Source organism: Accipiter gentilis, chromosome 3, assembly GCF_929443795.1.
Source record: "Accipiter gentilis chromosome 3, bAccGen1.1, whole genome shotgun sequence".
In the NCBI taxonomy this organism is placed as follows: Eukaryota; Metazoa; Chordata; class Aves; order Accipitriformes; family Accipitridae; genus Astur; species Astur gentilis.
The window spans coordinates 2,751,675-2,764,176 of NC_064882.1; the positions used below are offsets into that span (position 1 = coordinate 2,751,675).

The following is a 12,502-nucleotide window of genomic DNA, read 5'->3' on the forward strand; positions in this document are numbered from 1 at the left end:
CATTATATATATATATACACACACATAAAAGTCTTTTTAAAACCCCATTTTATCTTAAATATAGGCAAACACTGCTACTCTTAACCAATAATCTAGTGGCTGGGGTACCTGCCTGGAAAGTGTAAGAGACAGAGTTCCTCTGATGGAGAGGATTCAGTATCTTCCCTCCTGGATTCTGTGTCTTTGTCTCCTAGGGTATCACCAAACTGCAGGCTATTGTAGAAGGGAGGTGCTCTCGGAGATTTTATTCTTTTCTTCACACAAACTATTAAAAAAAAAATCAACTGATCAATAAAGATACAAGAGCTGTATCTTCAGTGAAGTGGTAAAGGCCCTCCAAGTTAGGCTTTTGAGACCTAGAAATAATATTAACAGTAAGCTGATGCAGGAGCATTTTTCTAGTTAACTTGCATTTTTTTCCAGCATAGCTTTGCCTTGTGAGATATTGGCATACCCAAAATGGGGCCACCACAAGTTTATTTCATGCTTCCATTACTTCTCTCTCAATGCTATAATGCAAAATACTGTAAGAGGCAAAAGTCAATCTCTTAAGTTTTCAAAGTTTTCCAGCTGTAAAAAGGTTGGGTTTTTTCTTGACCCAAAATAAAGGTAGATGCTTTCATGCTGAGCATAAGTCTTATGAGGAGCAGCTGAGGGAGCTGGGGCTGTTTAGTCTAGAGAAGAGGAGGCTGAGGGGAGACCTTATCGCTCTCCACAACTACCTGAAGGGGGATTGTAGTGAGGTGGGTGCTGGTCTCTTCTGTCAGGTGGCTGGAGATAGGACAAGAGGAAATGACCTCAAGTTGAGGCATGAAAGATTTAGGTTGGATATTAGGAAAAACTTCTTTACTGAGAGGGTTGTCAGACATTGGAACAGGCTGCCCAGGGAAGTGGTTGAGTCACCATCCCTGGAGGTATTAAAAAAGCGAGTAGACGGGGTACTTCAGGACATGGTTTAGTGGGCATGGATGATGGTTGGACTCTATGATCTCGAAGGTCTTTTCCAACCTAAATGATTCTGTGATTTACTTGTTTTGTAGCAGAAGACTAACGTGGCAGAAATACATACTTGAGACTTTAGGTTAAGTCATGAGGCATGCTTGATCTACCCCCTTCTCATGCTGCTTTTGCATTCACCTTAGTAAAATTGTAATTGTGGAACTGAAAACGGTTATGTGAAGGATTTCCTTAAGTAAACACTAAGAGGAGAAAAGGAGGGCATGATAAGCATCTGCAAAGCTGTAGGTTTGGATGTGAGCTTAATTGCTTAATTAAGCTCACCTTGCAATAGGAAAAAAGCTTATCCTGAAATAGTAATGGGTGAGAATGTAGCATTTGTTAGCTTTAATACTGAAATGGGAAATATTGGTGCCTTTGGTGTCACTGAATCAATTTGCTGCATGAGGTTAGAATTTGGGTGAGCTACACTTGGGTATACAATGGATACTCTTGATGGGGGGTGGGGAAGGTATGCCTTTATTCTAAAGTCACCTAGAACGCTTTCCACCAAGCTACTGAGGAAAATGTCATCCCTTTGGGTGCCAATTTGTCTAGCCTCTACTATGATTAAGGTTTAGTATACTAGAAATTATGGAGTGAGGCTAATATTAGAAAGCATTTCCCAAAGAAACCTCAGGGCAGTACTCTTCATGCTCTTCAGGAAGAAAATTAGGTTTGTGGTCTCTTGGTGAGCTTTTGTACCTCATTTCTGCTTAACCTCAGGTGATGAAACACCATCCATCCCTTAAGGGAGGTTTTGATTTGAAACTTGATATTCCTTACGTGTGCAGGATTTTTAGTAAGCAAACAGTTTAATATGTATGTTGATTTAAACAACAATTTTTCCAGCTGAAGGAGGAGACTTTGTCGCTGATTGTCCTGCATATACCTGCATATCAACCCATGGTTTCTATGAAGTGCCTAGCTGTTTCTACATACAGGAATTTACATCATCAGTCAGGATCAAGTTTCCTGTGATGTTGTATGTAACTCTTCATAGTGAATGCTGTAGACAAAATTATCAAGCTTTTGTGTGAGTTGCATAACTGTCAATGTCATAGGCAGTTGAAAGGCACTGCAGCTTATTCCTAGACCTAAGCTAATTATCTATACTACAGCAAATATTTACAACTTTAATGGATTGCAAGATGAAAAAACCCACTGGATTTATGCCATATATGTGTCTTTGCTGAACACACACTGCATACCAGAAAGAATTCCTGTAGCTACACTACAGTATGCTCCTTTAAATACATCCGCTGCAATCGGACTTACTGAAATGAAAAAGCAAAGGTTTATATATAACCAGCTTCCCACCGCCTCCTTCTGTGTTACTGGTTTTCTAGGCCTTTTTCTATGCAAAGCATTTCAGCAATATACTTAAATGAGTGGATGTTGCATAATGTGGTTATGTGCTTTCCTAAACTGAGAGATGTGTCCCACTTGCTACATGTTACACACTGGTGCCTTGACTCTTTCATTGGAATGAGATAATGTGATGACACTTTTATATTCCTGGCAGCTGTGAAATGCTAAAGCAGAGGCTTAGGGGATTGTTTGGGTTTTTGGTTGTTCTCCCCCCCCCCCCCCCCCCCCCCCCCTTTTTTCTGTGTACTGAAAACTAGTATTGCTTCTTCTCTCTCTTATGCCTTTAGCTCTGAAGAGAAAGATTATACCGAATATTTAGGTATTTTTTTTTTCTCTGTCTCATCCCAATATACTACCCTAATTTGTGTTACAGGAATTTGCACGTATGTGTAAGAAGGGCGGGGGGGGGGGGGGGGGGGGGAAGAAAAAAAGAAAAATCAGCCCCGAAAGCGCGTGTCTATAGGCAGTCCTGAGGTGCCCTAGCCTACCGCTGAGGAAACACAGCTGTGAGCTTCCCCCCGCCTTGATCTCTAGCACCCGGCTCCAGCCGCAGATGTGTTCGCAGTCAAGGGTTAACCGCGTTCGTTCTCCTCGCCCCTCAGGCGCAGGGATGCTCGCTCTAGCCCGGGTAGGGCTGTGCCCCCTCTTCCCGCCCGCTCTAATCCTCCTCCTCTTGCCAGCCAGCTCCGGAACAGGCTGGCTCCAGAGCTGATGCGCAGGTGTAAAACTGCGTATCGCCCTCGTAAAAGCGCTTATTCACCTGGCAGCGGGGCGCCTACGTGGGAAGGAAAGGCGCTCTGCTCCGCCGCCGCCGCCGCCTCCTCCTCCTCGGGCTGAGGCTCAGTCCCCTCAGCGGGCGGGGGCTGGCGGCGGTGGCCGAGCCGGCCCCCTGCCAGGCCCCTCCTCTCTCCCGGAGACACCCGCTCCCTCCTGACCTTCTCAGGGCCGGCTCCTCCCGGGGTATTCCTCCCTCCCTTCCTTCCTTCCTTCCTTCCCCCCTTCACCTCCTGCCGCCGGGCACACCGAGACCCCGCCGCGGCCGTTCAACGCCTGTCCGCCGCGCGAGGGAGGCGGAGGCGGGGGTGGGGGTGGGCGTGGCCGGCCCGGCGCGCGCGCCGCCGCCGCCGCCGCCTGCGCACGCGCGGGGGCGCCGAGCAGGACCTCGGAAGGGGCGGGGGAGGGAGGGCGGTCGCGATGCGATGCAGCCGGCGGCGGGAGCATGACAGGTGGCGGGAAGCGGAGGCCGCGCGGGGCGGCGGGCCCGGCCGGCGACCAGGTGGCCGTTAGCGGGGGGGGGGGGGGGGCGGCGGGCGGCCGAGCCTGCCGGCGGGGCCCGGGCCGAGGGGCCGGCAGCCGCGGCCTGAGGCAGCCCCGGGGCGGGGCGGGGCGGTGGGGCCGCAGGCCCGAATCGGCCGGGCTTGCGTTGTGGCAGCGCCGGGCCTCGGCCGCCTTGCCCCTCGTCCTAGGTCCGCTGCGTGGCTTTTTGAGGAAAGCCGTAGGGCCGCCGGTCCTCTGAGGCGGGAGCCGCTCCTCTCGAGCCGGGCTTCTCCCGGGCGGCGGCCGCGTTTCAGGGGTGCTGTGAACAGCAAGCCGCCGCGTCTTGCGGCCGGGAGCGGGTGCTGGCGGTTGCAGGGGGCCGCCATCGGGTACCCAGCGGAGGAGGCGGAAGGTCTGCCTCGTTGCGCCGTCCCAGCCCGGGGGAGAGAAACCTTGCTCTTGTTCTTTAGTTTTTATCGTTACTGGTGTTTCTTTAAACGCGGGTAACGATTCCGACCCGTTCTTGGAGCCTCATGTGGGGACGAGGTAGCTGAGGTTACCGCTTTAGTGGTGTGCGTGCTTGAACGGATCATCTCCCAGCCTGTGGCGGTTCATGTTACGTCATTTTTGGCAACAACTTTTTAAGCTGTTTTTAAAATGCTCTGCTGTAAACTGCACCGGTTCAGGTGTTGAATAGCGGAGTAGCTCAGATAGTAGAGGCTTAGGGGATTTTTCTTGTGTCGTTTAACCCGATGTGACAAAATAGTACCCCTGCTTCCAACTGCCTGTAAAGCACACGAGTTTCTCGGATGCAAGCTGCTGTGTGATTGGAAAAGGTCGTTTTAAAACGATGTAGGACGTAGATTAAACTTGGCAATTGCTTAGTCCTTTCCCTGACTCACTAATGAAAGTGCTTCCGTTGGTTATGTTGACCCATTAATAATAAAGTAGTACTTTGCTATTTCATGTGCGTTTAGCACATGTCTCATAACGCGCTTCTTGGGAATTCTGTCCAAAACAAGCGTTCTAATTGCTATATATACACTGGGTTAAGTAACAAGCGTGACGTAATTATCTTAATCATTGTTCCTCCATTAATACAGAAAGTTTGTAAAACCTTCGGTAAAACTGACAGAAAGCAACTAAATGAACTTTGGTGTTTTGGTTTGGGTTTTTTGTTTTTTTTTTATCAGCAGTGTGAAAAAAATGGAGATGTCAAGAAGAGAAAGTCTAATCAGGCAGATATCCCCGACAGTCTTCGTCAAGAAGCAGAAACATGCTATCGGCTTAGGCTGCCTGAAGACTTCTATCAGTTTTGGAAGTTTTGTGAGGAACTAGATCCTGAGAAACCATGTGGTGGGTTTTTAAATATTTTTTGCCTTTTCTAACTTCCGCTCTCGAGGACAGCCTGAAGGCAGGCAAACTGGAGGTGGTCAGATGCATTCTAATGCTGCTTCAGTTTCCAGTTAAGATGCAGGATATTTACATGAGTCTAAACAAGAATCCTAGAGATAATCACGAAGATGTCGGTACACGTCAAGCTTTTTAAAATATAATTACTGAAACTGTGTAATACAAAGGGACTAAATGTTGTCTAAACCTGCCTTTCTTGCAAGTACATTTAAAATGTTTAGTATAGAACTGAAGTTTCCTCATATGAATCTGGGTTTCAACTCCCCAAATTTACCATGCAACAGAATAAGGCATGCCTGGATGCTCCAGAAATGACAGGGACTTTTTAAAATCATAGAACGGTTTGGGTTGGAAGGGACCTTTAAAGGTCATGTAATCCAACCCCCCTGTAATGAGCAGGGACATCTTCAACTAGATCAGGTTGCTCAGAGCCCAGTCCAACCTGACCTTGAATGTTTCCAAGGATGGGGCATCTACCACCTCTCTGGACAACCTCTTCCAGTGTTTCACCACCCTCGCAGTGAAGAATTTCTTCCTTGTATCTGGTCTGAATCTACCCTCTTTGAGTTTAAAGCCCATTACCCCTTGTGCTATCGCAACAAGCCCTACCAAAAAGTCCCTCCCCATCTTATAGGCCCCTTTAGGTACTGGAAGGCTGCTATAAGGTCTCCCCGGAGCCTTCTCTTCTCCAGGCTGAACAACTCCAACTCTCTCAGCCTGTCTTCACAGGAGAGGTGTTCCATCCCTCTCATTATTTTTGTGGCCCTCTTCTGGACCAGCTCCAACAGGTCCATGTCTTTCCTGTGCTGAGGACTCCAGAGCTGGACACAGTACTCCAGGTGGGGTCTCACCAGAGCAGAGTAGAGGGGCAGAATCACCTCCCTCGACCTGCTGGTCATGCTTCTTTTGATGCAGCCCAGGATAGGGTTGGCCTTCTAAGCTGTGAGCGCACGTTGCCGGCTCATGTCCAGCTTTTCATCCACCAGTGCCCCCAGTTCCTTCTCGGCAGGGCTGCTCTCAATCCCTTCATCCCCCAGCCTGTATTGATACTGGGGGTTGCCCTGACCCATGTGCAGAACCTTGCACTTGGCCTTGTTGAACTTCATGAGGTTCACATGGGCCCGCTTCTCAAGCTTGTCCAGGTCCCTCTGGATGGCATCCTGCCCCTCACATGTGCCACCCACACGACTCAGCTTGGCGTTGTCTGCAAACTTGTTGAGGGTGCACTCGATCCCACTGTCTGTGTCACTTATGAAGATATTAAACAGTACTGGTCCCAGTATGGACCCCTGAGGGATACCACTCTTCACCAGTCTCCATCCAGACACTGAACTGTTGACTACTACTTATGGGAAGTGTAATAACTTAACTCTTGAATAAAAGCTACCTGAATAGAAGAATGTCTCAGCTTTTTCCTTGTCTGGTAAACAGTGTTTGACTGTTTGGATTTATGGAAGCTTTTGATACATGAGTGACATGGGAACTTCTTGGTCTAGATGTGCACCCACCAGAAAGTAAACCAGTTCATGCTTTGCTTTTCAGATGCGCTTGTGTCAAGTGTTGGACTTACGCTGGTTGGACCATATGATATTCTTGCTGGAAAACACAAAAAAGCGAACTCAACGGATCTGGACTTCAATCTTCATTGGCGGTTCTTCTATGATCCCCCAGAATTCCAGACAATACTTGTTGGGGATAGCAAAACACAGTATCACATGGGATATTTCAGGTACTTTATTGAATATATGCTCTTGCTGGACTATAATTATGTGTAGCTTTGTCTCCTCTTTTTTTCCCTGAGGCAGGATTTGAGAATTGTGCGCTATCATCAAACAATCTTTCTCTTCTGTAATAAGATATTAACACATGGGTTGATCTCTTTTATTAAAAAAGATCACAGATACTGGAGTTGAAGACTAGATTTAAATATTTATTAAACCACCTCCCCCAACCCTCCAGAGCACCTTTGCTTACTAATTTTTAACTTTTGCTGTGATACTTAGAAGAAAAAGTCAAGCCTTATGAAATAAAGGGAATGTGTATTCTCTCTCTATGTATTGATAGAAGCTCCTTTCAAAGCCATGCTGTAAAACTTTGGAGCTTTACATCTAAGGGCATTTCTTGTTAGGTTTCTGAAGGAGATGGCAGCATGGTGAGGAAGCAAATTACTTTGCAATAGGGCAGTTTACTTTGAAACAGGAGAAATGGACACAGCTTGACTGTTCGTGTGTACTTTTTCTATAAATAGGGATGTGCCAGATGAGCTTCCAGTGTGGGTTGGTGCTAACGAAGCTAAGAAGGGCTGCGTGATTGCACAAGTTGGTGATAATGTCTTTGCCGCAGTCAAGTAAGGTTCATATTTACTTTTATTTATAAAAAGTAGAGTAGAAGGGAAACTATTAATTGTGGAATAATGCAGCTAACTTGCCGTGTATCTTGTTTCTCAAGAAACCCTCACTTACTTTCTGCTCTTGTTAGCAAGTTTTAAGGTACTCTCATAAGCCTTAATAGACTTCCTGAAAGTGTTTTCCTTTTATAGGTAAAATAGATAAGTGTTAATTATCTCCTTCTTTAAATACATTGGCAGGGATAGGCTCTGTGGGGGAAAAAAATGCCCACTGGTTGTGTTAAAATACTTCATAAGTAAAGAAAGAGCATCTCAAGTGGTGAATGAAATCTGAGTGTCATACTAAATAAGTAGCGTCTAGCTCTTATTCTTGCCTACATAAAAATACATTATTTTTGTATATAATGAATAACTACAAGAAGTACCATTTCTGACCTGGGGCAGGATAACATTTGTATGGATATGTAATTCAGTATGATTCATGAAGCTTTACATGGTCCTGCGTCATGAATATAAACAACAGATTTCATCACCTGTCAGTTGGAAATGGAAAGCTCTCTAAGGACAGACGTGTGTAGTAAGTGAAAGCATACTGACGAATAGCTCCTGCAAAAGAATGCTTCTGTAGTGCAGAGTTAAACAAGGACGTTTGTTTTGCAAGCACCATGATGAAACTCATAAATATGTATTTATGTGTATGACTTGGATGACAAATAGTGTATATGGCACTGAAGCAGCAAACTGAATTCCTAAGATAGAAAGATGGATGGCTACCGAGTCCAGAACTTTCAGCACATGCAGATGGCATAAACTATGGCAAAGTACTGTCTGTGCCCAACTTTTTTTTCTTTCTTGTTGTTAAGAGGCTTGCATTCTCATTTCTATGTGTATAAATAAACCCGTGACTGCTAATCTTCATTATGAGATTTGGAGGTTTAGTGATTTGGAGGTTTAGTGATTAGAAGGCTATTCATTTGTTTGTTTTCTGTTAAGCTTTTTTAAGACATTTTTCTTCTGTTTGCAGATTATTTTTGTCAAAAAAACTTAAGGAAGTGACCGATAAAAAGAAAAATGCTATTTTGAAAGACATAGATGAAAAACTAACAAGAACAGCAAAAGAACTGGGTTATTCTCTGGAACAAAAAACCATGAAGATGAAACAGAGAGATAAGAAAGTATGACTTTCCTGATCCACTGGAGAGAACTAAGTTCTGTTAAACTTTTTTCATTTACTTGCCTGTTTGTTTTATTTTAATCTATTTTTAATTCTTCCACCTTCTAGTCAGTAAGGATGCTTCATTTATGAATTTCTAGAGCTAATCAGCTCTGTCTAAAACTTCAGGAGAGGGAAGATTAATACAAGTGTGTTCCAAATAATGGGATTAAATCAAAACACTTTACTTTTGTAAACCATAGCTTGGCATTCAGTAAAGAAAAAAGCCAATAAGGGAAATAAATAGTCTAAAAACTAAAACAAAGGGGGAACATGGAGAAAAGTGCTTCAAAGTGAAGATTCATGTAAACAGTTGGGTTGGATCTATTGGAAACAGGACTACTAAGGATGATATGGATTAGTAATAGAGGTTTTTCACATACCTATTGGAAATAATTATAGTAGGAGGTGACTAAACAAATGTAGTACAGTGCTACACAAATGACTACAAGGATTCTTAGATTTCAGAACTTGACTGAAATGGAGTTTCCAGTTATTTTAAAGTTCAATACTTAAAAGTAACTGCTACGTCATTTGAAACTAAGTTGATGTACTGGAGCCTGGACAATACCTTAAGTTTGACCACCAGCAGTCAAGTGTTAATGTTGCTTAGTGAGGTGAGTAGTTTTATGTTGCAGTATTGACTTTCAGCACTATGTTCATTATCCTGTCTCTTTATTTAGGTGGTGACCAAAGCATTTCACGGAGCAGGCCTAGTTGTTCCTGTAGACAAAAACGATGTTGGATACAGAGAACTTCCCGAAACAAATGGTAAATATCTTGTTTACTATATTCTTCTGCTTTATTTAAGTATAAACAACCTTCAGTCACACAGCTACTCTGCAAAAACCAAGCTGCATTCATATTTCCTACTTGAAGAACATGAGTGGTGGGAGTAAAAGGCAGAATTCTTAACCATCACACTTGAGCTCAAAGTGTTTTCTATAAATGAACCAGATGAGAATCAATGAAACGCGCTAAATCTGAATAATAATTCCTGAAGTAGTAGTTCTGATGACCTCATCTTTTGTATTGGCACAGCTGTGCAGGAGGTAGATCAGAAAAAACTGATTTACAATCAGGGATTTGTGGGTTTATTTCTTATCCCCCCCTCTTCTCCCAGTGTTCTTCTAACCAGAATCGGTTCCCTGATGCAAGTTCACCACACAAATGCTTGTGTGTCTATATGGGCAACAGATAGATGAGTGTGGTGGGGCAAGAATGAGCAGCAAAGGGAAGGGGGAAGCTTTTTCACTAGCAGCTCAGGGTATGCCCACACATGTAAGTGTGACACACGGGTAGGTTTTTGCCACAAACTAATTCTATCTAAATATTTCTGCTTTTGTTTTTTTGCAGCTAATCTTAAAAAAATTTGCAAGGCCATTGTTGATGCTCCTACTGATGATGAGAGACTGAAGGCCTTTGCACCCATTCAAGAAATGCTGACCTTTGTTCAGTTTGCTAATGATGAATGTGACTATGGAATGGGGTATGAACTGGGCATGGACCTGTTTTGCTATGGATCACATGTGAGTACTACAAGAATCATACTTCACAAAATTATGCATTGTTTTATGCATGGGCCAGGAGTTGTTCTGTGTCGTAGATCTTTATTCCCAACTCTATTGCGTAATTATCCCTAGGAATCATGAAAGTCTACAAGAATATTCTTAATTTGTGACGACTGTTAAAAAGTCACATGACACCATTCCTTGTTGAATTTAAAATTGCTTGTATGAAAGCACAGTCCTGCAATCCAGAAGCACTTCAGCAGCATTTAACTGGTGTGATTTGATGTGCGCAAGACAAGGAGTTGACCTTAGACTCCTAAAAACGCAGAATGTCTGCCCCAGATCCACTGAATAGCTAACCCCAACTACTTTTATGGGTGCAAGCACTCATATTCAACGGGATCGAGGAACAGACTGATGTTGGTAACCCTAGCTGAAAAGATTGGAACCTAGGTCCATTGCCTAGCTATACTGCCTGTGTAGCTAGCTGCATAAAAGACCTCCCACCAGGTGTCACTGGTTCTGTGTTAACAGGGGGTATCATAAATAAGCTGAGTGACTTGCTAGCACTTAATCACATGTAAAGATTCTGCTTAACACTTCTTGTTCTGTACTAGCCACAGCCCCATTGATGAAAAGGGTTACCTCTGTAATAAATCTGTGGCTAGGAAATAACATATAAAGAAGCCTCAACATCAATGTAATATGAATGGATAGTCACAGAATGCAAAGTAGCTTCTCTTAGTAAAACACTATTGGCTAAGGGGCACTCCAAAGCATCACACAGAAGGATGAAAATCTTGCAATACTAAATGTAGGCCCAGAAAAGTTGTGTAAATGCTAGTTAAAATATGTAGCCACTGAAACAAAGGAGAACTCGCAGCTCTTTCCATATGCTGTTAAATTACTGTGTTTCTTGGATTTCCTGCCCTGCTCTTTTTAAGTAAGATCCCTGCAGCATCTGAGAATGTGTTGTATTTTCCTCTGACACCCTGCTTGTGAGACCCTTCCTTCAGTGACTGTGCTGCTTCAACTGCTCAATTCCTTCCTGCATCTGGGAGGGCAGCGAAGGAAATGGTTAAGTGCAATTGGCTGAGTAGGTGGAGGCAAAGGCCCATCTTTCACACTTCGCGCTTCTTGGCACAGGAGATGAATGGCTGAAAAATTCCTGTGATGACAAGTTACGTCTTTGTGACAATGCTGTGACGTGTCCTGATATGTAGCAGTTTGGTACAGCTGTAACTTTGCAGCTGTTTCTAAAAATAGAGACCTTACTTCATTTTCTAGTTTAGTAAACAGAAAGGGAGAAGGGTGGCTTTGTACGTAAGTAACACCAGGGCTTGGTCCGAGTGTTTTTGCCTGTCCGGAGGTACTTGGACCTGCTTTCCGGTTCTGCCAGGAGCCTGCCTGTCCTCTTGCTTACAGAGCCAGAAGAAACGCTGACACTTTATCTGTAGCTCAAGGCATGGAAAAGGACTTCACCCTCTTCCCCGTCATAAGGGGAGGTGCAGTGGGCTTACATGTACAATAACCGTCACAAATGCTAACAGCTGTGCTCTGACGTTTATGCGTTTGAAGCACTTACATGGTTGCTGTAAGTACCATCATGACCCCCCTTGAGCGGTGGAGTGTGATGGGATGTGGGCCTTCAACTGGAGGCTGGACGTCTGCATCCCTTAACAGTAGTTCTCATCTCTTGCGCTGCTGGAAGTAGCGTTTCCATCTCTCACTGCGGCAGTTTGGGTAACCCAGCCTGACGCTGCTGTGGCAGTTGCAGGTGTAGCAGGAAGGAGTACGCGCTCGGTCGGTGCGGGAGCGGTGGAAGGGGTCAGCCTGAAGGAAGGAAGGAAGGGGGCAGAGCCCAGCGGGGCGACTGCCCTCCCTCTCTGAACAAAGCCACTGACCCCCAGGGCGCCTCTCGTTTTCCCTCTCGCCCGCAGTACTTCCACAAGACGGTGGGTCAGCTGCTGCCCCTGGCTTACACCCTGCTGAAGAGGAACCTCTTCGCCGAGATCATCGAGTCGCACTTGGCCAGCCGGCGGGAGGAGAAGGTGGACCAGCTCGCCCCCTGAGCCGGCCCCCAGCAGGGCGGGCGCCCTTTTCCCTTTCCGTTTTCCTTTCCTTTCCTTTTTGTGCGTGTTTTGTGCCTTTTTTTTTTTTTTTTTTTTTTTTTTTTTGTACTCCGCGGCGCTCCCCCCCCCCCCCCCCCCCCGCGGTCAGTAAAGCTTTTCTCAGGACGGCGGTCGGTGCCTCACGCTGCTGACTTGCTCCCCCGCCGCCCTCGGGCGGGAAAGCTGGGCGGGGGGCGGGGGAGGTGGTGTCACGTGCCGCTACTGCGGCAACCGACGGGCGGAAGCCGGCGCGTGAGGCTGGGAGAGGGGTTGGCCCCGCCTT

At 45.5% G+C, this 12,502-nt stretch overlaps 1 protein-coding gene across 2 annotated transcripts; it reads left to right on the forward strand.

Annotated features, from left to right (window-relative positions):
• The first annotated feature begins 3,536 nt into the window (after positions 1–3,536).
• LOC126035467 (histone PARylation factor 1) lies at positions 3,537–12,293 on the forward strand. Of its 2 annotated transcripts, none has more exons than XM_049794094.1 (8): positions 3,537–3,643; positions 4,818–4,980; positions 6,580–6,766; positions 7,286–7,384; positions 8,409–8,559; positions 9,281–9,368; positions 9,954–10,126; positions 12,049–12,291. In XM_049794094.1, the coding sequence occupies exons 1-8, from the start codon at positions 3,587–3,589 to the stop codon at positions 12,178–12,180; spliced, it is 1,050 nt and encodes a 349-aa protein (XP_049650051.1). In that variant the 5' UTR covers positions 3,537–3,586; the 3' UTR covers positions 12,181–12,291. The 2 variants fall into 2 exon arrangements, with proteins under 2 accessions (XP_049650051.1, XP_049650055.1); XM_049794098.1 differs by having other exon boundaries at positions 3,547–3,643; positions 4,821–4,980; positions 12,049–12,293.
• Positions 12,294–12,502: the final 209 nt, after the last annotated feature.